Source organism: Artemia franciscana, chromosome 2, assembly GCF_032884065.1.
Source record: "Artemia franciscana chromosome 2, ASM3288406v1, whole genome shotgun sequence".
NCBI classification, from domain to species: Eukaryota; Metazoa; Arthropoda; class Branchiopoda; order Anostraca; family Artemiidae; genus Artemia; species Artemia franciscana.
In genome coordinates, this window is record NC_088864.1 from 54532502 (window position 1) to 54557666 (window position 25165).

At 34.6% G+C, this 25165-nt stretch overlaps 1 protein-coding gene across 2 annotated transcripts in view; it reads left to right on the plus strand.

Annotated features, from left to right (window-relative positions):
* LOC136043753 (suppressor of lurcher protein 1-like) overlaps window positions 1-25165 on the plus strand; it is an 840975-nt gene that overhangs the window by 472625 nt on the left and 343185 nt on the right. For both annotated transcript variants that reach the window (XM_065728675.1, XM_065728680.1), the window contains exon 7: window positions 3090-3149. In XM_065728675.1, coding sequence (XP_065584747.1) covers window positions 3090-3149 — 60 coding nt within the window. The remainder of the gene's footprint in view (window positions 1-3089; window positions 3150-25165) is intronic.

Sequence of the window (25165 nt, forward strand, 5' to 3'; positions counted from 1 at the left end):
GTGGGACATAGGGACACAACTACAATGGCGCGTAACTATTATGGCGCGTAACGACTTACGCGCGCGGGGGGGCTTGGGGGGGCGCGAAGCGCCCCCACCAACTAGGTGTTGGGGTGGCGCGAAGCGCCACCCCAACAGCTAGTATATATATATAAATAAGTTGTCTGTCTGTGTGTCATTATTGCTGGCAATTGGAAACGGAAAGCTCCCAGTAGACTCAATTTCAGGACGTATACAACTACCTGCTGATTTCTGTAATTTAGTGACGTCCAAAAATGAATTGATTGAAAAAGTATTTCCGAATATTCTAAAAAATTATAAAAATAATAAATGTATAAGTGAAAGAGCGATTCTCGCACCCAAAAATATAGACGTCCACGAAATCAACAATATTGTTTTGACCAAGATTCGAGACCAGGTAGTCCTTTACAAGTCGGTCGACACAGTTTTGGAACCAAATGAAGCGGTTAATTATCCATCTGAATTTTTAAATTCCATAGATCTTTCAGGGTTTCCACCACACGTGTTGTATTGTATCTATCTATCTATCTATCTATATAAAAACGAGTTGTGTGTATGCATTTTTGTTTGTTTGTAAAAAGAGCGTTTGCATATGACGTCATTATTAGTACATACGGCTTTGTATATGCACAGACAATGGGAAAGCCAAGAATGTTGTATATTCGCAATTTTTACGTAGTTTAACTCCTGCAGACGAAATGAATGTTTGCCTGAAAAATTCTAATTTATGGGCACACGTAAAAATATTAAAATTAACTATAAATATGCGTGTCCGATTGCAAAACGATGACTCTGGTCAAACATTTTCAGATCAATTGCTGGCAATTGGAAACGGAAAGCTCCCAGTAGTGGGAAAGCCAAAAATGTTGTATATTCGCAATTTTTACGTAGTTTGAAACACATATATAAATCTATCTATATTCACAGGTGGGACACAGGGACACAACTACAATGGCGCGTAACTAATATGGCGCGTAACGACTTACGCGCGCGGGGGGGCTTGGGGGGCGAGAAGCGCCCCACCAACTAGGTGTTGGGGTGGCGCGAAGCGCCACCCCAACAGCTAGTATATATATACATATATATATATATATATATATATATATATATATATATATATATATATATATATATATATATATATATATATATATATATATAAATATATATATATATATGTATATATATATATATATATATATATATATATATATATATATATATATATATATATATATATATATATATATATATATACATTCAAAAGTAAAATAATCCATTTTGATGTGTTTTATTTATTGTTCCATGCTATACCGAAGAGGATTCATTCTTCTGACACATAAACACATAAATTTCTCTTCATGTTATTTACTGGTCTTTTATATCCAACACGAAATATTTTGTGCTTTTTTTTCTGCTCAAATACTAATTAAAGTAGTTACACCAGTGATGACATCCATGTATTAGATGTCTATTCTGTTTTAACTGAATATGGCATAAATAATCTGAATAAGTCTTATAAGTTGTAACTGCAATACAAAAGACTCGGCGTCCTCATTCCATTTTTTCACTCTTTTTCAAATTGAAAAACCTGTCAATTTGTTCAATTATTTGCGCTCTTGTAACGTTGCCCCACCCCCCTTACCCCAAGATTTTGCTCTAGATCCACCTTCGCCTTCTTTTCTCACTATTTATTTTTGCTTTTTTATTAGTCGCGAGGATTTATCAGGAATCAATACCCTTGTCAATCAGTAGTCAATTCATTAATTAGGATACACGCTAAATCAATGACGGATTGTGGAAGAAATATGATTGAGCAATTGTCAGGCTCCGATGATCATGCAGGACAAAAAAGAGTCATAAGATTCATGCATGGTAAAGATACTAATGAATTGCGCCGTCAACGTATTGGCTATTATTATCTCTGCTTCTTATGGCCACCCTTCTGCTCGCAGCTCACTACTAAAATTATAAGATTTTTATAAGGATCTTATAGGATCCTTAATGATCTCTTAAGATATCCTGAACTGTTAAGACAATAAGCTTGGGATGTTCATTAACATCAAGGATTGTACCTCAAATGAGATTCACACAAAAATAAGAATGTGTGGATTTTTTATTTTCTTTTCTTTGAAGAAGAAGATTAATCTATCTGCCGACCAAATTACAGTTTTATTTGACACAGATCTGTATGGCATGCAGTGCTGATGTGTCATAACTTATTAAAACTGCAACTCGGCTTCACACCCGAGGTTTTGTCTGTATACAGATCTCTTAAGCTGGCTGGTCATTTTCATCAATATGGCTGCCTTGAAATTTAATCTGATTCTAATTGGATCTTCGCGTTGTCAGGACGAATAAATGGTATAGAATAAGTAGCTAGATACTATCTGATTTGTTACTTGAAAGTGTTCTATTTTTAACTTTTGTCTTCGGATGGGTCCTCTTAACTTAATACGATTATTTTTTATAAAAAAAGAAAAAAAGGAGTCAGATTAGGTCTCCGAAGAACATTTTGTGATGAAGCTCAAATACCATTTCTGAAATTTTATGTACATTATTTTGCTTTTACACTTTTAAAAAGGTAGTTTTTACTTTACCGACAACATCCTTTATTTCTGCGCTTGTAATAAATTACTTCAAAAACCTATAAATACCAACTTTGATTGAGACCAAATTCTATTTGTGGAATATATATTTAACTTGTTTTGATCTTGGACTTTCATACTACAACAAAGCCGCAGTAATTAACAATTTAACAAACTGATTTTACACCGTTTACAATCATATAGGCTACATACTGCATCTTGTGTATGGATATTCATATTCCAATTTTGGCCTGAAGTTTGGAGTAAGTGACATAAGAACTTAGAATATCGACTCTGGAGGAATTCAAACACCCGAAGTTTTTCAGTGACTGCTTGGGACTCATCAAGCTTACATATATTTTTTTCAACTCTCCTCTGTCTACTTTGCTTTTATATTTGGTGTTAATTATAGAAAAAGATTACAATACAAACTCTGGAGGTATTTCAAAACTTTTGGTGATTTTTTCTCTTTGCTTCCAGGTATCAAGAAAGAATCAAAATTGTATTTGAAACACTGGAGATAAATCAACACGATTCAAGGTAAGCAGCTTTTGTGTAAAATTTTCGAAGGATCAGTTTTTCCAAAACATAACATTAATTAGAATAAAAAGAAATCAAATATTTTTTTTTGTTTTTTAGATCTGATTCTTCCCGTTCCCTACTCCGGAGGGAATAAAAAAAGTTTTCTTTTTCTTTCTCATTCTTTCATTCTGTGAATTTACTATCTCGTGGAATTATTTAAAACTATTGGAGAGAAACTAAACATAGAATTTTTTCTATTTTTTTCTGGAATGAAAACTAAGCCTCAAACAAGTAGAGTGTCTTTTTATTACAAAACTAGAGATAAAAAAATGTTCATGTCAGATATAAATTCCTTCTTTTCTTAAACAGAAACAGTAAAGTTTTACTCCCTCTTTTGGGAATGGTTTGCCAGGTTACGCAAGTTGAATTTTCCCATACTTCCTACTTTAGATAGAAATATCGAACGATACATGTCTAACTCGATTGCTTGGAACTGTGTTTATTGCTCAACCATTATTTTACCTGTCTTACAATAAGTTTTTATACCTACGAAATTGAAGCTCTTAATCTTGTAGCTAAATAGACAAAGATAAAACTTCGGAGGCTATAAATGCTATGGTCCTACGCAAGGCCTAAGGTCATATTTGAAGTCTGTTTTTAAAGTGAGTTACTGTACCGAGAAGAGTTTTTTTCTGAGTTATTACAGGATGGACATATTTTCTGAAACTCATTGCTAAAAAAAAGGTAGGGGAAGCCAATAATGATAAACCAATCATTTTTCAGTATCAAAATTCAGTTTTTCACCAATTCAGTTTTTCAGTTTTCAGTACCAATTTTTCAGTTTTGCCAAAAAGACAAAACTTTTCAGTACCTCTATTTAATAGGCTACCTAAGACGAGACTATACCATGAACCTGCTTTATCAATTCTGCAAAAAAAAATTATATTCCTTTTATTTCATTTTTTCTTTCCTTTTAAATTTACAACTTTTTATTCTACAGTAAAATTTCTAAAATTTAAGATATGTCTTCTAGTTTTATATATCATAAATAACAAGAACATTGGGATTTTTTTTTATGTTTTAGTGTTAATCATTTTGCATTTGAAGATGCAACCTAGTAAAGACTGATTCTCAGCCCATTGATGCCGTAAATAAATTCAGAGTGAATAAAAAAAAAGTTAAGCAGCTACTTGAGCAAAGACTTCCGCTAAGCCGTCGTCAGTACAAAAAAAAAAAATTCCTAAACTCGCATACCAGAAATATTTGAATATTTGTTATGATTGACGTCTTTACATCAATCCATAGTGAGGTGTTAGATGACTGTTAAATCTTCTTTTAAAGGAGTCGACAGAGAAACTTTTAGGGATACCTTATCCACGGAGATCATTTCAAATCGAAGTGCAACGTCACATAAAGCTGTTTTTCAAGTACTGTGTCCTTGGCGTACCAATCTTATGATAGTTTGATCCTGCTTCGTGCCTTAGTACCTAAATTTTCGGATGAAGAACTGGGGGCGCAACACGGAAAGCTCTAGAGAAAGAGGTGGATTTAACCACTAATAGGAAACAGAAATCGACACTACATCAGACCTTTCACTAACACACTGGAGAGAGTCAAGAACCTGCCTTGTTGGCCATATTCTGGATTTCTTGAAGTGATGCCAGTAACGTTTTCGATGCACTAGCACACAGAGAGCATCCATTTTAAGTGATGGGTCTCATGCAAGACTTGTAAAGTGGGGTGATTTACCTTGGAGTAGAATACTTTTTGCAGTGAAGAATGCTCCCCAGATTTCTTGTGCAGGAGGGTCTCACCCGATCGAAGGTGGTTTTACAAAAGATATCTGTAGAGAACTGGATTTGGAAGAGATGATGCTCATTGACTGTCTTTTTGGCTTTATTTGTAAAGATGATGTTGGGGTGTATATGCGGCATTGTCTATCAGGAGATCAGAATATCTTATGTTTTCGACGCATTGAAGTTGATCATCTGTGTTTTAGACAACTTTTCAATTTCCAAAAGGACTATCAGTAAGCGAGGCAGCCTTGGTATGGGTTTTGATATTTTGGAATGGCTATGTGTGTCGAGGTATTGTCAGCAAAGAAATGCTGAGGCCTCCTATACTTTTCTCCCATGGCATTTACAAAGAGAACGAAAAGTATATATCCCAAGATAATATCCCGGGGTACACCTGGCTTTATTGGCTTTTCGTGGAAAGCGAGCCCATCATGAACAGCCTGCTGTAAACGATTAGAAAGAAAGCTTTCGATTACTTTCAACATCCGTCCATGGACACCTTACGTGTAAAGTTTCTTTAGTAGGCCATGATGCCATGCTCTATAGAAAGCCTCAGTGATGTGGAATGACGATGGCCTGATGTCGTGTCCTTTTGCTAGAAGTTCGATCCACTCCCAGGGCTGAGCCAGTAGGCAGCTGATCGTTGAATGTTTCTGGTGGAGTTATTTAAAAAGTCATTTGACCCCAGGCACTGATAAGGTGTTTAGCTTGGTAATACGGGACCCAGAGATCGAATCACGCTGCAGGAATGCACTGCAGGGCCGACGCAGGGACCTTAGTAGTCAAGAAGCGTCGTTAATTCTTAAATAATAATTGATAAGGTGTATGATTGCAAACACATTTGTGATTTTTCCCAAAGCAGGAGACGAAGTTAATAGGGTCCATACTAGTTGGGTCGCCATCTGGCTTCAGTGGATGGGTGGATTTTCATGGGTATGGCAACATTTCAATACCTAAAACAGTCGGAAAAGCGAAGACAAAGGTTCAGCTAATTCGGCTTAGCCGGCTTAGACTAAGCCGGCTGGAAATATATTCTTGCTAATTTGCATAAGGAATTATTGTAAATATAAGGTGTAGTGTTTTATTGAGATTTATCTCTTATGTTTGTTTGTGACCCATTTGTTAATAAAAAAATTATAATAATAAATATGTTTAGAAAAGATATCAAGCCCTTCGTTGCATCACCGAAAATCTCTCAAATTGGTGAATAATCAATCTTTTGGATATTTTTGTTACAATAAATACAAATCAAGTAAGTAACTTCAGATTCCTCGTGATGCGTCACGATTTCTTTTATTACATAAAAATGGCACTAGAAGTTTTAGTCCTTGTTAGAATTATTCCTCTCCAAATATTCTAATACCACTACCACAATACGATGATTTCTGGTAGAAAAAAATCCAAATAAACACGTATCAGGCTACTAACTTTCTCGGAAATTTCTTAGGTCAGTTATCTTCTGGAATGAAGTTGTTGGACATGTTGAATATGACCCTATAATTTTCATGAACAAGCTACTCTTTTATAGAGGGGAGGGGTCTCCCTTTTCTTAAACTATGCAAATTTCCTCAAGCAAATTAATTTTTTTTGGGTAATTTGTTTCATCGATATTTGCTTGCAATGCGGCATAATCTCTTTTGTTGCATAAAAAAGCAGTAGAAGTTTTGGTTTAATTCCGATTGACTCCTGTCTCAATAAATTAAATAAAAAAAGCAAGTTTTTATAACTGAAAGTAAGGAGCGACATTAAAACTTATAACGAACAGAAATTACTTCGTATATGAAAGAGGCTGCTTCCTCATCAACGCCCCACTCTTTACGCTAAAGTTTGACTCTTTCTCTCAACTCTTCTTTTTAAAACAGTAAAAAACTTTAGCGTAAAGAGCGGGGCGTTGATGAGGAAGCAGCCTCTTTCATATACGAAGTAATTTCTGTTCGTTTTAAGTTTTAATGTCGCTCCTTACTTTCAGTTAAAAAAACTTGTTTTTTTTTATTTAATTTCTGAACGTTTTTGAATCAATGCATGTTTTGATTTTGGCTCTTCGCAGAGGAATAATTAAAACGAAATTTGCATATTTTTTTTTTTTTTTTTTTTTTTTGGCTAAATGGCTTTCTCATAATTTTGATCGAATGATTTTGAGAAAAGAGAGCGGGGTAGGAAGCCTAGTTGCCCTCCGATTTTTTGGTTAATTAAAAAGGCAACTAGAACTTTTAATTTTTTACGAATATTTTTATTAGTAAAAGATTTACGTAACTTATAAATTAGCTTACGTAAAGAACTTTTGTATTTTCATATTTTTATTACATACATGAGGGGGTTCGCCCCCTTGTCAGATCCTCGCTCTTTGCGCTAAAGCTTAAATTTTGTCCCAATTCATTAAGAATGACCCCAGAATCACAAAAGCCGTAGAATAAATAGTTGAAATTACTAATAATACTTTAGCGTAAAGAGCGAGGTATTAGGAGGAGGTGAGCCCCTCAACTAGGTAATAATTTCTGTTTGTTTTAAGTTTTAATGCTGTTCCTTACTTCCAGCTGAAAGAACTTTTTCATATTTATTTTTTCATTGTTTTTTTTTTTAAATAATGCTAGTAAATCCTGCGCTCCCTTCATGGAGATTTTCTTCCCCCATGACAAGTTATCGATGGAAAGTTCCCCCAGCATATCCCCCTCTTCTCAACCCCTCCCCCAACCAAAAAAATCCTCCTGAAAACGCCTGTACACTTCCCAATAACTATTACTATATGTAAGCATTGGTCAAAGTTTGTAACTTGCTGCCCCTCCCATGGGGACTGTGGGGGAGTAAGTCGTCGCCAAAGACATAGTTATAAGGTTTTTCGACTACGCTGAATAAAATAGCCATCTCAGAATTTTGATCCGTTGACTTTGGTAAAATAATTAGCGTGGGAGGGGGCCTAGGTGCCCTCCAATTTTTTTGGTCACTTAAAAAGGGCACTAGAACTTTTCATTTCCGTTAGAATGAGCCCTCTTGCAACATTCTAGGACAGCTGGGTCGATACGATCACCCTGGGAAAAAAAAAACAAAAAACAAAAAAACAAATAAACACGCATCCGTGATCTGCCTTCTGGCAAAAAATACAAAATTCCACATTTTTGTAGATAGGAGCTTGAAACTTCTACAGTACGGTTTTCTGATACGCTGAATCTGATGGTGTGATTTTCGTTAAGATTCTGTGACTTCTAGGGGGCGTTTCCCCCTATTTTCTAAAATAACGCAAATTTTCTCAGGCTCGTAACTTTTGATGGGTAAGACTAAACTTGATGAAACTTATATATTTAAAATGAGCATTAAAATGCGATTCTTTTGATGTAGGTATTGGTATCAAAATTCTATTTTTTAGAGTTTTGGTTACTATTGAGCCGGGTCGCTCCTTACTACAGTTCGTTACCACGAACTGTTTGATTCTATAACCACTACCTCGATGTGATCATCCCTGGATAAAAAAGGTGAAAATGCAAATAAGCACGCATTGGGTAACCAACTTTCTCGCATATCTCTCGGGTTAGCAATTTTATGCTTCAGGATTGTTTGACATGCTGAATATGATGCTGCGGGTTTCGTGAAGATACTGTCAATATATGGGGTGGGGTTTCCTCCTTGCTTAAGTTACGTAAATTTCCTCAAGCCAATAACTTTTTGTGGGTAATTTAGAATTTAATCGATGTTCTAATTAGAATCAGCATCAAATGATAAGTTTTTGAAAAATGTATTGTCAGTAAACTTTCATATTTAAGAGCTTCGATTATTATATACAGACGTTACACTTGACTTACAATTAGATGCAAACAAACAAGTCTTTTTTTTAACCGAAAGCAAGGAGTGACATTAAAACTAAAGACGAACAGAAATTACTCCGTATATGAAAGGGGCTGTCCCCATCTCAACGTCCCGCTATTTACGCTATGGTTTTTGTTTTAGTTCTAAAAAGTAGAGTTGTGAGAAAGAGTCAAACTGTAGCATAAGGAGCGGGGCGTTGAGGAGGGGATAGATCCTTTCATATACGGAATAATTTGTTTTTGTTTTAAGTTTTAATGTTGCTCCTTACTCTCAGTTAAAAAACTTGTTTTTATATTTAATTTCTGAACGTTTTTGAACTAATGCATGTTTTGAATTTGGCTCATTGTACATGAATAATTAAACCAAAATTTGCATATTAATTTTACTTTTTTTTAACTCATAGTAATCTTATAAAAACTTAAGTTTGATTTTTGTTCTAGTTGTTTAAGAATGGCTCCTGAGTCACAAAGGTTTACTTAGATTAATAAACTCTTTTGAGAGTTAAAAAAGAGCCTAAAGAGCCTAAAAGCCTAAAAGCCTTTAGCCTAAGAGCGAGCTATTGAGGAGTGGCAACCCCCCTCATATACGTAATACTTTCGGTTCGTTTTAAGTTGTAATTTTGCTTCTTACTCTCAGTTGATTTTTTTTTAAATTGCTGATCATTTTTTAAATAATGTTGGAAAATCCAGCTCCCCCTCTATGGGAAATTCCTTTACCCCTCGATAAATTTCTCTGTGGAAAGGTTCTCCCACATGACTAAAATTAGCGATATTTGCAGACCTAATTTTGTAAGGCATAGTAACAAAACGGCCAAAGAGCTCTAAACTATTTTTATGAAAATGAAAATCGCAAGGTGAGCAATTCTCAAATGGCTGAAATGAATGAAAAAAAGATCTTTAAATGATACACTTAATAATTTACGTTCGTTTTAAGTTTTCATATTGTTCCTTAATTTCGATTGGAAAAAACCTTTTTTTTATTTAATAACAATTACAAGCCAAAGCCATTCAATATCTTTGGTTTATCATTACATAAGCATCGCAGTTATGAAGCTGCTTAAGATAAAATTAAATGCTAAGATTGGCCGAAAAAACACAAAAAATTATTATTTATATTGGCCATTATTTACAAAATTTAAACTTTAGCGTAAAGAGCAAGGTATTAACTAGGAGGTGAACTCCCTCATATACATAATATGAGGGGATTAATTCCCCTGTCAATACCTCGCTCTTTACGCTAAAGTTGGAATTTTGTTCCAGTGCTTTAAGAATAACCTCTGAATCACAAGAGCCTTTAAATAGAATAAATAGCTCTTTTGAAATTACCAAAAATACTTTAGCGTAAAAAGCGAGCTATTGACGAGGGGAAGAACTCCTGACATACACAATCATTTCCGTTCATTTTTTAATGTTAAGTTTTTAATGTTAAAATTTTAATGTTAATGTTTTAAGTTTTCTAATGTTCAAGTTTTAATGTTACTCTTTACTTTTACTTGAAAAACTAGTTTTTTTTTATTTCTGATTGTTTTTTAAATGATTTTGGGAAATCCAGCATGAAAACTCTCTTCCCCCATGAAAAATTCCCCATAGAAAGATCCTGCCACTTAACCCAATCTCCCCTTCCCAGAAACACCCCCCTGAAAACGTCTGTATACTTGCCAATAACCAATACTATATGTAAACAATCGGCTAGGTTCATAACTTGCAGCCCTTCCCCTGGGGAATGTGGGGGATTAAGTCGTCCTCAAAGACATAGTTATTAAATGTTTCGACTGTGGTGAACAAAGTGGCTATCTCAAAATTTCGATCCGGTGACTTAGGGAAAAAATGAGCGTCGGAGGGGACCTAGTTGCCCTGCAATTTGTTTGTCAAACAGTTCGTGATAACGAACTGTAGTAAGGAGCGACCCGGCTTAATAGTAACCAAAACTCTAAAAAACGGAATTTTGATACCAATAGTTACATCAAAAGAATCGCATTTTAATGCTGATTTTACTATACAAGTTTCATCAAGTTTAGTCCTACCTATCAAAAGTTACGAGCCTGAGAAAATTTGCCCTATTTTAGAAAATAGGGGGAAACCCCCCCTAAAAGTCATAGAATCTTAATGACAATCACACCATCAGATTCAGCGTATCAGAGCACCCTACTGTACAAGTTCCAAGCTCCTATCTACAAAAATGTTGAATTTTGTATTTTTGTTTGTTTGTTTGTTTGTTTTTTTCTTTTTCCCAGGGGTAATCATATCAACCCAGTAGTCCTAGAATTTTGCGAGAGGGCTTATTCGAACGGAAATGAAAAGTTCTAGTGCCCTTTTTAAGTGATCAAAAATTGGAGGGCACCTAGGCCCCCTCCCGCGCTCATTTTTTCTCAAAGTCGTCGGATCAAAATTCTGAAATAGCCATTTTATTCAGCATAGTCGAAAAACCTTATAACTATGTCTTTGGGGACGACTTATTCCCCCACAGTCCCTGTGGGAGGGGCTGCAAGTTATAAGCTTTGACCAGTGTTTGCATATAGTAATAGTTATAGGGAAGTGTATAGACGTTTTCAGGGCGACTTTTTGGTTGGGAGGAGGAGCTGGGAAGAGGGGGTTATGTGGAGGAAACTTTCCACGGAGGAATTTGCCATGGGGGAGAAGATTTCCACGAAGGGGAAGCAGCATTTTCAAGCATTATTTAAAAAAAATAACAAAATAAATATGAAAAAGTTTTTTCAACTGAAAGTAAGGAGTAGCAATAAAACCTAAAACGAACAGAAAATATTACGCATGTAAGGGGTCTACCTCCTCCTAATACCTCACTCTTTACGCTAAAGTATTTTTAGTAATTTCAACTATTTATTCTACGGCCTTTGTGATTCAGGGGATTTTTTTTTAGTTTAGTGTAAAGAGTGAGGTATTGACGAGTGGGCAAACCCTCTCATATACGTAATAAAAACATAGGAATATAGAAGTTTGTTACGTAAGCTAATTCGTAAGTTACCTATATCTTTTACTAATGAAAACGTTCGTAAAAAATTAAAAGTTCTAGTTGCCTTTTTAAGTACCCAAAACTTGGAGGGCAACTGGGCCTCCTCCCCCTCCTTTTTTCTCAAAATCTTTCGATCAAAACTATGGAAAAGCCATTTAGCCAAACAAATAAATATGCAAATTTCTCTTTAATTATTCATCTGCGGAGAGCCGAAATCAAAACATGGATTAACTAAAAAACGTTCAGAAATTAAATAAAAGAACAAGTTTTTTTAACTGAAAATAAGGAGTGACATTAAAACTTAAAACGAGAAGAAATAACCCCGTATATGAAAGGGGCTGTTCCCTCTTCAACGCCCTGCTCTTTACGCTAAAATTTTTACTGTTTTCAAAAGTAGAGTTGAGAAAAAGAGTCAAACTTAAGCGTAAAAAGCGGGGCGTTGAATAGGGAAGAGCCCCTTTTTATATACGGGGTAATTTCTGCTCATTTTAAGTTTTAATGTCGCTCCTTACTTACAGTTAAAAAAAAACTTGTTTTTTTATTAATCACTTAAAAAGAGCACTAGAACTTTTAATTTCTGTTAGAATAAGCCCTCTTGCGACATTCGAGGAACACCAGATCGATCAGATCACCCCTGGGGAAAAAAACAAACACACATCCGTGATTTTTCTTCTCCGCATTTTTACAGATAGGAGCTTGAAACCTCTATAGTTGGGTTCTCCGTTACACTGAATTTGATGGTGTGAATCACTAAGTTTTATGACTTTTGGGGTTTTCCTCGTTTTTTGAAAATTTGATTCTTTTGATGTATCTATTGGTATCAAAATTACGTTTTTTAGAGTTTCGGTTACTATTAAGCCCGGTCGCTCCTTACTTACATTTCGTTACCACGAACTGTTCTATAAAGTCTGTATACATTTCAAGAACAAATACAACGTGCAAACAATATGGGATAGTGACACAATTTTTAGATTTTTCTTGTATATGAAGGGCGTTGCCCCCCCCCCTCTCCTAGACACCTTATTTTTCACGCTGAATTGCTATTTAGTACTTGAAAAAATAATTTTAATGTACTAAGTAAGTGGAACTTGTGTTTTGGGAGTCGTTATGAATGAATTGCGATACAATCCAAACATCAGTGTAAAGAGCATGATGTTGAGGAGGGGATAATTTCCATTATTTACGTAATAATTTATGTTCATTTGAAGTTGTAGGTTCCTCTTTACTTTCATTTAAAAATAAATAAAAAGAAATAATTTATTTTCTTAGATTTTTTTCTAGTGCCGGGAAATCTGACTCAGCCACCGCGGAAAAAATTCCCCTCTCAACGGCTATTTTTTCCTCTTGGATCCATCATAGGTCGTTTCATACTCGGAACCGTAATTTTCTCATATTTTTATTTTGGTTGTTATTATGTATTTGAGGCAGTTTCGCCTCCTTTGCAACTCGCTCTTTAAACTAAAGTGTTTGTGAATTTGTAAAAAAAGCTTATTATTCTAATTAAACAGTCTTCGTGTGTCAGGAGTCATTCTTACATAATTGGAACCAAATGTCAAAAATTAGAGTAAAGAGTGATGTACCGAGAAGGGGGACAGTCCCCTCATATACGTAATAATTTCTGTTCGTTTTATGTTTTAATATTGTTCCTTATTTTCAGTTGGAAAAAACCTGTTGTTTTTTTATTTAATAACAACGTAAAGCCAAAGACATAAAATACCTTTGGTTTAATTATCACATAGAAATAATAGTTATGAAGCTGCTTAAGATAATATTAAATGCTAAGATTGGCCGAAAAATAACACAAACAAATTATTGCTTATATCAAACTTTGTTTAACAAAATTTGAATTTTGGCATCAAGAGCAAGGTATTGACGAGGAGATTAACTCCCTCATATACGTAGTATGAGGGGTTCGCTCCCTCGTCAGTACCTCGCTCTTTACGCTAAAGTTCAAAGTTTGTTCCAATTCCTTATGAATGCCCTGTGAATAAAAAAAAACATGGTTTACTTAGAATAAATATCCCTTTTGAAATTATTAAAAATGCTTTAGCGTAAATATTGAGGTATTGACGAGGGGACAAGTCCCTCATATACGTAATAATTTCTGTTCGTTTTAAGTTTTAATGTTGCTCCTTACTTTTAGTTGAAAAAAAAACTAGTTTTTTTATTTAATTTCTAATTGTTTTTTAAATAATGCTCCCAGCACTATTTAAAATCCCTAGGATACCCAACGCCCCCTTCATGGATATTCTCTTCCCTCATAAAAAATCCTCTATGGAAAAAGCCTCCAACTTAAACGTCAGAACAAAAGAACTTCAAAACATTTCGTGCGTTTAAAGTAAAAGTATAATGACTTACCCTGGGGCTGCACAAGAGTGTATTCGTGGAAAAAAAAGAAAATTTCTGACGTACAAGTAAACGAAAATTTCTGAACAAGAACGTTAGAACAAAAGAATGTCAGAATATTTCGGACGTATGTTTAAAGTATAAGTACCATGACTTACCCTGGGGCGGCACAAGTGTGTTTTCATGCAAAAAAGAACATTTTTGACATACAAGTAAAAGAAAATTTTTGAACAAGAACATTAGAACAAAAGAACGTTAGGACATTCCTGACTTACGTTAGAATTAAAAGTACCCTGACTTACCCTGAGTCTGCTCAAGAGTATTTTCATGCAAAAAAAGAACATTCCTGACATACAAGATAGTTGTGATAGAGCGTTTACGACAAAGATAGTTGATTATTTCGAGGGTTGGGCTGAAACTGGTAATAATATATGCATCAACAGCGTCTGATTTTTATAGTGATTCTTAATGTTCATTAAATTTAATGTTGCCCACTTAATATTTCATCAGTGACTGTTAACATTTTTTAAAGAAGATCTTGTACTTGTCTCATCTGCCCATTAATTTGCCCATTTGCCTGTTTTGAACATATACTCAGTTAAATTTTCCAACTTGACACCATCACTATCGCAGACACTAAAAACCATCAGCGATTATTTACACAATTGACATACCAAAATTTCTTTGGATTCGTATTACTCAGGTTAATTGCGTTTGAATTCTTCAGAAATAGCTAAACATTCCAAATATTCTTTCCCCTTGTCAAGTCATTTTAATGTCACCCAATTTCAACTTCTATATTCTCCATATATTACGAGGGTAATAATAACTGCGGTTATGGTCCCTCTGAGTGAATGGCACAGTGTGGCTCACTGGTAGGTCCAAAGGGGCTGGAGGGGGACACTGGGCCCCCGAGATTTTTTTGGCACCCTCATTTTTTGTTTTTTTTTCTTTCTTATTTAAATAAATTTGTCAGTTTGGTCAATTATTAGCGTCCTGTCGCATTGACCCGCCAAGATTTTGTCTATTGGTACCCTTGTCAAATTGCCTCCCCGCCAAGGTTTTGCTCTGGATCCACATTTGCTCTTGGGGTGGTTTGGTTATCGTTTAATGGTTATATTCTCACAATTGTATACATTATTTGTTTTATGAAGTTAAGTGATTTAGCAACTGATATTGATTCATAAAATTATTGGCAATTTCAATTTCAATAAACTTTGAAATTTGACCATACTAACAGACATTTCAATGCTAAAACCATCAATCAGCTATCATTTATGCAAACAACATATAATTTTTTTTCTATTTTCCTTATTCAGGGTAATAACTTCAAAATCTTCATAAATGACAAAAAAATAATATCGTTCTTTCATGAATAAGTCATTTTAAAATCATCCAATTTTAGCTTCTATTATTTTTGTATATGATGTGGAGGTTAATAACAATTCCGGTTATGATATTATAATAGAACATAAATAGCCTTATGTCACCGCCTAAGGTAATAAATTCAAACCTTGTTAGTAATTTAATTTCTAAAAGTCGTATTTTCAACACTGAAATGCAGGCACAGGCTGTTCGTCAGATTAGAGTGTTTCTTAGTTTCTAATGGAAGTTAGAAACAGCTGGGAAGCGATGCGATAATGATAAATTGTTGCTGAAGTATCTTATGAAGTCAAGAATGTTATTTGACTTTTAGAGGTTGTGTGACTAAAAAGGAAAGAGATGTTTTCCTTGCTAGCTGTTCAAAGTTGAAAGAACACCAAATTGGAAATTTCAATTTAAAATTAAGAGCATCAACACTTTATTTAATGCTCTTTAAAATTTTATAAATGACTGCAAAACTCTGATTTAATCCTAAATTTTTTAGGAATACATGTTGATATCGATAATGAATATGGTTAAAGACATAATATTGCTAGAGTACCTCATGAAGTCAGAAATGGTATTTGGGGTTTAAAGGGTATGTGACCACAAAGGATAGAGCTAATTTTATTTTAGCTGTTCAAAGTTGAAACAACACCAATTGGAATTTTAATTTCACATTAAAAGCAACAATGCTTAATTTTTTACCGTCTCAATCCTTATGAATGACTTGTAAACTCTGATGTAATCTTAATTTTTGTAGGATTATATATTGTTATCGATATGAATGTGGTTAAAAACATATTATTGCTAGAGTACCTTATGAAGTCAGAAATGGTATTTCGCATTTAAAGTGTATGTCACCAGAGGAAAGAGCTATTTTCATTTTAGCTGTTCAAAGTTTGCTCCAATTGGAATTCTAATCAAACAATTTGTGGTAACGAACTGTACTAAGGAGCGACCCGGCTCAATAGTAACCGGAACTCTAAAAAATGGAATTTTAATACCAACGATTACAACAAAAGAATTATGTTTTAATGATGATTTTAAATATATAAGTTTCATCAAGTCTTGTCTTACCCATCAAAAGTTACGAGCCTGAGAAAATTTGCCTTATTTTATAAAATAGGGGGGAACCCCTAAAATTCATAAAATCTTAACGAAAGTCACACCGTCAGATTCGGCGTATCAGAGAACCCTAATGTAGAAGTTTCAAGCTCCTATCTATAAAAATGTAGAATTTCGCATTTTTTTGCCAGAAGACAGATCGCAGATAAAAGTTCTGGTGCAATTTATAAGTGACCAAAAATATTGCAGGGGACCTAAGTCCCCTCCCAAGCTCCTTGTCCCCCAAAGTCACCGGATGAAAATTCTGAGATAGCCATTTTATTCACCATGGTTGACAAAACCTAATAACGATGTCTTTTGGGACGACTTACTCCCCCACAGTCCTCGAGGGAGGTGCTGCAAGTTACAAACTTTAACCAGTGTTTACACATAGTAATGGTTATTTGGAAGTGTTCAGACGTTTTCAGGGGAATTTCTCTGGTTGGGGGGGAGGGGAAGAAGTTGGGGGGGGGGGGGGGGTTACATGGGATGATCTTTCCATGTAGGAAATTGTCATGGGGATGAGAATTTCAATGAAGAGGCACATGATTTTCTAGTATTATTTAAAAAAAAATAAAAAAATAAATGTGAAAAGTTTTTCAACTGAAATTAAGGAGCAGCATTAAAACTTAAAACAAACAGAAATTATTACACATTTGAGGGATTCACCTCCTTGTAATACCTTTCTCTTTACGCTAAAGTGTTTTTAGTAATTTCAGCTATTTATTCTACAGCTTTTGTGATTCAGGGGTCATCCTTAAGGAAATTGGACAAAATTTAAGCTTTAGTGTAAAGAGCGAGGTATAGATGAGAGGATGAACCCCCTCATATACGTAATAAAAACATACGAATTTAGAAGTTCGCTACGTATTTTAATTCGTAAGTTATGTATATTTTTTACTAATGAAAACGTTTGTAAAAAATTAAAAGTTCTAGTTGCCTTTTTAAGTAATCAAACGGCAATTAGGTCTCCTCCCCCGCTCCTTTTTTATCAAAATATTCGATTAAAATTATGAGAAAGCCATTTAGCCAACAAGAAATTAATATACAAATTTGTTTTAATTATTCATGTACGGAGAGACAAAATAAAAACATACATTAATTCAAAACGCTCAAAAATTAAATAAAAAACCACGTTTTTTTTAACTGAAAGTAAGGACCGACAATAAAACTCAAAATGAGCAGAAATTACTCCGTATGTGAAAGGGGTTTTTCATCCTCAACGCACCGCTCTTTCCGCTAAAGTTTTTTACTGTTTTAAAAAGTAGAGTTAAGAGAAAGAGCCAAACTTGAGCGTAAAGAGTGGGGCGTTGAGGAGGAAAACCCCCTTTCATATAGGGAGTAATTTCTGTTCGTTTTAAAAACTTGTTTTTTTATTTTGTTTCATATTAAAAGCAACAATGCCTCATTTTTTACTGTCTCAAACTTTATAAATGACTGGCAAACTCTGATGTAATCCCAATTTTTTTAGGATTACATATTGGTATCGATAATGAATATGGTTAAAGACATATTATTGCTAGAGTACCTTATGAAGTCAGAAATATCATTTGGTGTTTAATGTTTCTCCCCCGATAACCCCTGAAAACCTCATCTCAGCCTAAGCCTACGTACTTTTAAAGGAGTTATTTCAACAACTGCCTGTCTTTTTAAATCCAAATGGGCGAAAAATGGATTCAATGTTCAATGGGTTCAATGTTGCATCGGTATATTATTAACTCAAAAAATAAATTACACATAACAACAATACTCAGTTCATTCCTGGACGCCGAGATCCTCAATCACTAACTTTTAAACATAATTCGCAGTATGGCCATCTCTTACAGTCTCTTATCTCTTACAGTTCTGCCCAATAGCTGCGTTTATCTGTTTTGTTCTTTTCCCTGCTTCTTCCAAACAAAACCCTGGTTCGATGCGACTGTTTTATCTTCCTTGTTTTTTCCGTTCGTTTCCTTTGTCTTCACTTCAAACCTAGTTTCCCTGGTATGTTTTGTTGTATATTTTACTTTTCTGACGAAATAAGTAAAGTTATGTTGAAAAGTCTGAATACATTAACTTAAAAGTTCCCTATTCTTATTATAAGTATTTTTTTAGAATTCAAAGTGAACACAACTAAAATTAGATATCTGGTGAAAGCCAATAAAAGTAATCGACGGGCATTTACCCCGCCCCTCTTTCAAACAGTTCGTGGTAACGAACTGTAGTAAGGAGCGACCCGGCTCAATAGTAACCAAAACTCTAAAAAATTGAATTTTGATATCAATAGCTACATCAAAACAATCGCATTTTAATGCTGATTTTAAATATTTAAGTTTCATCAAGTTTAGTCTTACTTATAAAAAGTTACGAGCCTGAGAAAATTTGCCTTATTTAAGAAAATAGGGGAAAACACCCCCTAAAAGTCGTAGGATCTTAACGAATCAGATTCAGCGTATCAGAGAACCCTACTGTAGAAGTTTAAAGCTCCTATCTAAAAAAATGTGGAATTTTGTATTTTTTGCCAGAAGACAAATCACGGCTGCGTGTTCATCTGTTTGTTTTTTTGTTTTTTTTTTCTTTTTCCCAGGGGACATCGTATCGACCAAGTGATCCTAGAATGTCGCCAGAGGGCTCATTCTAACGGAAATGAAAAGTTCTAGTGCCCTTTTTAAGTGACCAAAAAAATTGGAGGGCATCTAGGCCCCCTCCCACGCTTATTTTTCCCAAAGTCAACGGATCAAAATTTTGAGATAACCAATTTGTTCAGCATAGTCGAAAACCATAATAACTATGTCTTTGGGGATGACTTACTCCCCCACAATCCCTGGGGGAGGGGCTGCAAGTTACAAACTTTGACCAGTGTTTACATATAGTAATGGTTATTGGGAAGTGTACAGACGTTTTCAGGGGGATTTTATTTTGTTTGGGGGTGGGGCTGAGGAGAGGGGGCTATGTTGGAGGATCTTTCCTTGGAGGAATCTGTCATTGGGGAAGAAAAATTCAATGAAAAGGGCGCAGTATTTTCTAGCATTACTATAAGGAAACAATGAAAAATAAACATGAAAACTTTTTTCAAATGAAAGGAAGGAGTAGCATTGAAACTTAAAACGAACAGATATTATTACGAATATGAGGGGTTCTAATAATACTTTAGCATAAAGAGCGAGGTATTTAGGAGGAGATAAATACCTCGCTCTTTATGCTAAAGTATTTTTAGTAATTTCAACTATTTATTCTACGGCCTTTCTGATTCAGGGGTCATTCTTAAAGAATTGGGACAAAACTTACGATTTAGTGTAAAGAGCTAGGTACTAACGAGGGTACAAACCCCCTCGTATACATAATAAAAATATAAGGTTATGAAAGTTTGTTACGTAAGTTAATTCTTAAGTTACGTATATTTTTTACTAATAATAACGTTCGTTAAAAATTAAAAGTTCTAGTTGCCTTTTTAAGTAACCGAAAAATTGGAGGGCAACTAGGCCTCCTTCTCCACCCCTTATTTCTCAAAATCGTCTGATCAAAACTAAGAGAAAGCCATTTATCCAAAAAAGAATTAATATACAAATTCCATTTTAACAATTTATGTGCGGAGAGCCAAAACCAAACATGCATTAATTCAAAAACGTTCAGAAATTAAATTAAAAAAAAACCATTTTTTTTAGCTGAAAGTAAGGAGCGACATTAAAACTTAAAACGAACAGAAATTACTCCGTATATGAAATGGATTGTCCCCTCCGCAATCCCTCGCTCTTTACGCTAAAGTTTGAATCTTTGCCACAATTCTACTTTTTAAAACAATTAAAAGCTTTAACGTAAAGAGCGAGGGATTGCGGAGGGGACAACCCATTTCATATACGGAGTAATTTCTGTTCGTTTTAAGTTTTAATGTCGCTCCTTACTCTCAGCTAAAAAAAATTAGTTTTTTTTTTATTTAATTCCTTAAATGAATCCAATCAAAATTTTGAGATAGCCATTTTGTTTAAAATAGTCCAATGATCCGTTGAAAAACTTCGCACCCCCGCCGAAACCCTGGGAAAGTGCTATAATTTCTGCCCGGTGGCATGTAAGGTTTGTCAGGAAAAGGTGGTCGGATAATTTTGGAAGGGACTCAAGCGATAAGAAATTGAAAGCCAGTACTCTTTTAAGAGTCAAAAGTAATCCGATGGCAACTAGCCTCCCCTCACCAGCCCCTAGGCTATAAGGCTCCCATTTCTTCCCTAAGGGGCACTTCATATGGGAAGGATGGTCGTATAAACTTCAGAAGGGGCTCATTCGATTGGAAATCTGAAGTTATAGTGCCCTTTTTAGGAGTCAAAAGTGATCGGAGGAAAAGTAGTCCCAGCGCCTTTTTACCCCAGTTGCATTCGATAAAATTTTTAGTCTTAGTTAAAATAATAGATAACAAAATCTCCGGTGTGAGTACAACACCCAGGGCCCAGGGGTAGGCGTTGTAAATTATGCCCGGGTGCAAATATGGCTTTATAGAAGGACTCCTCGTATAAACTCAGAAGGGGTTCATTTGATTGGAAATTGAAATTTGTAGTTCAATTTTTAAGAGTCAAAAGAGATTGGAGGTAAACTAACCCCCCATCTCACACCCTTTTCCTCTCAAATCTGCACAAAATTTCGAGACAGCCATTTTACTGAAAATAGAACATCAGATAACAAAAACTCCAGGGTTGGCACAGCTCCCCAGAGCCCAGTGGCCAGCGCTTTAAGTCATTCCCCGGGGCATATAAGGTTTTATGTAAGGGGGGATCGTAGAGAATTCAGAGGTAGCTCATTTATTGGAAATTGGAAGTTTCAGTCACCGTTTTAAGAGTCCAAATGATCTTAGGACATCTACCCCCGATAAACCCTCTTTTCCTTAAGTGTATCCGATGGATTTGGAATAGCCATTCTCTTAGGAATAGTCAAATGATCAAATTCGGGCTCAACATAGCCCCAAGAGCATGGAGCAATTAAGGGTTGTAACTTTTGCCCCGGGATATATAAGGTTTTATGAGAGGGGGTCGTATAAACCTCGGAGAGGACTCAAATAATTAAATATTCAAAGTTCTAGCTCCCCTTTTAAAATTAAAAACTATCCAATGGAAACTAGACCCCCCCCCACCAACCCTATTTTCTCCAAATGCGTCCGATTGAATTTTTACATATTTATTTTATTCAAAATTGACCAAAAATCATATAACAAAACTTAAGGGATAACACAGCCCACCCCAGAACCCAGAGGCAAGTGATATAAGGTATGTTCCCGAGGCATATAAGGTTTTATGGGAGAGGTGGTCATATAAACTTCGGAGGGGACTCAAATGATTAAATATTCAAAGTTCTTGTTCCCCTATTAAAAGTCAAGAATTATCCGATGGTATTTAACCCTCCCTCCCACCAACCCTGTTTTCCTTAAATGCGTCCGATCGAATTTTTATAGAGCTATTTTGTTCAAAATTAACCAAAAATCATATAACAAAAACTCCAGGGAAAACTAAGTTCACCCCTTAACCAAGGGGAAAGTATTGTAACTTATGCCCCCGAGGTATATAAGGTTTTTATGGAATATAAAAAAAAACTATGAATGGAAAAAGTTTAACCTATTCAGTTCACTTCAGGAGCATCTAAATTGAAAGTTAATTTCTCTGGCCTGATCCACTTTAATAGTGGAAACTAACAGTATGACAAACTGATAAGAGAAGAAATTCCAGACTACTTCTGATAAAAGTAAGTGCCATCTGTTGTTGCCCAAAAAAGTTATAAAATAAACCCAATTGCATGCGAAACAATTAGTACAATCTTTTGTCAACCAGTAAGATTATAAAGTGAATTGTAAAAATCTAAACGTATTTATTGGTTAATTGATGCACAATTGCAGTAAAATTATGGCAGACAAAATACCAAAATCTATTGCCAGAAGGTCTTCAATGTATTCACTTCACTTCATAAAAGTATGCATGGAAAGCAATTTCCCTTGGCCTGATCTACTTTCATATTGGACGCAAAGAATCCGTTACGGCAAACAATACTTATAACTTTTATTGAAACCCTTATTATAACCAATAAAATTGAGATTACTTTACCTTTTTGATTGTGCTGGGTGACCCTAATCTGTCAACATACGAGAAGAATTTAATTCATATGAATGGTATTTAAAGCGTTGCTGTTTTGTCTCTTATCAAATTGTACGTGCTCTTTAGTATTGTTTTTAAAGTATTTATATTTTTTGGAGAAAAATGTGCATTCCACCCCAAACATACAGTAAAGTGCTATCCTATCTTCTCCACTGAAGAGTTTTGAGACACAATGATGTTTCGTGTATTTCTCCTAAGCTGCTCCTTTGCGCGTGCGCAACTTCGAATTTTTAGCGATGACTGGTCATGCATTCGGTGGAAATATAGGAAACCTGTTAATTGGCGTTCCTAAATGACTCATATAGTAAATTTGCGACTAAACTTTAAATAAAAAAAAAATAATAAGAATAATGAAGACTTATTGCGTAAACAGTTTCCAGGTGTCATTCTTCACAAATCATTATAGCACAATCACATAACTTTCTAAAAATAATATTTTATTTTGTCACCATTTATTTTTTCAGGGGAAGTTATTTAAAAGGATTTTTAAAATTTCCTTATCCTTTTTTTATCAGCATACACGTCTTTTTGTCTTTATCTTTAACTGGCGGCAGAGCCGGTAGGACGAATGGCAAAAAAAAAAAAAAAAAATAGATAAAATGACAACGTATGCTCTTCTGTGAGGACCGCACAAAAATATTGCGTACTCTTCCTTCGGAAGTTCCCCCTCAAAAATGACTTCCTGATAGTTTCAGCTTAATCCCTTAGCGGTGAGACATAACAGAGAAAACTTACTAAACTATTAAAGATTCATATCCATTTTGAATTAAACCTTTATGAGTAGAGCATATTGAAAAATACTCGGCCGGCTTCTGGCTTTAGTTACTAGTTGTTAAGTGTCACAAGATCGTTTTTGAGCTGATTATTGGTGATTCGCTAAAGATGCTTTGTAACAGCTTTTTAAATGATTCTCACTAAAAGCGTTCTAGATGGATAATTTCTGACACTTCTAAAGAATTTTATCTTAGTTTTCAAGTTTCCAGTGAAGTTCATTGATCACTGTTAGAATAATGATTACTGTTCCTAGGCTTAAAAAAATGTTTTTTTTTTCAACAAAAATTAGAAGTCTTTTTTGACATTTCTGAAGGGCTTTATTATGAATTCCAAATGACCGTTGTTCTTTATTTTAGAAATGGATTTTATTTGTCTGAAAACACATTTTTTGATCAAACTATCAAAACGTTTTGCATCTAAATATTTATTCACAATTTTCAGATGGAATTATTTTTAGACACTTATATAGAACCCCCTCTTATTAGTTTTTAATTATCTATTGCCACTTTTTTAAAGTATTATTAGGTTTTGGCCAAAAAATGTGTTTCTGGCTCGATCATCAAGGTTTCTTGTACATAGCCTTATTTCACAAACTCTTTAGTCAATATTCCCCAGAATTACCCAGGATGGCAATTATGTAACACTTCTAAAGGACTTAACTAATCAACCTTCCGGGAATTTTTATGTTGTGAATATCGTCTCAAGGACTTCAGATTCAATTTTTATAAACCTCTCTCTAGCTGTGTCCATATCCCAGCACTTTTATACTTTATTCCTAGCTATGGGTGAATAGTTTTCATTGAAGAAGCCTTTCGATAATAAGCTTTCCTAATCTAAGGACTATGGCTGACGACAATGGACTTTCTACTTAATGAAAGGCAAAGAAAATGCATTGGAGAGGAAAAGAAACATTCTCATTCTCTTTACAATTACTAGTTAATGAATTGTCCCCCTCCCACTGACAGACAATTGTTTATAATAAACTGGACCGTTGCATGGGCGAGATACTTTCGAAAATAAAAAAAAATTAAATTTTTTCTCCATAGATTAAGTTGTAAGTAGGTAGCTTGCATAAAGACTCAAAATTAGGTAAATTAATGTTCAATTTTCCACCTTAGGTCTACTTTGCAGAGCTGATAATTTGAACGTATTTCTTGGTCATCGCCATTTTTTTTGTATTTCATTTTCAGAATTCATCATTAAGGACACCGGACAGTCAGTATTGAAAACAATTAAATAAAAAAAAAAGTTTTTTTTCAAATGAAAGTAAGGAGCGACATTAAAAATTAAAACGAACAGAAATTAGTCCGTATATGAAAGGGGCTTTTCTTCCTCATAGCCTCCCTTTGTACGCTAAAGTTTGACTCTTTCTCTTAGCTCTACTTTTTTAAAAAGGAAAAAACTTTAGCGTAAAGAGCGGGGCGTTGAGGAAGAAAAGCCCCTTTCATATACGGAGTAATTTCTGTTCGTTTTAAGTTTTGATGTCGCTCCTTACTTTCATTTGAAAAAACTTGTTTTTTTTAAATTTAATTTCTGGACGTTATTTAATTCATGTATGTTTTGATCTTGGCTCTCCGCACATAAATAATTAAAACAAAATTTGCATATTAATTTTCTTTTTGGCTAAATGGCTTTCTCAAAGTTTTAATCGCAAGATTTTGAGGAAAAAGGAGAGAGGGAGGAAGCCTAGCTGCCCCCTAATTTTTTGATTACTTAAAAAGGAAACTAGAACTTTTAATTGTTTTACGAACATTTTCATTAGTAAAAATATACG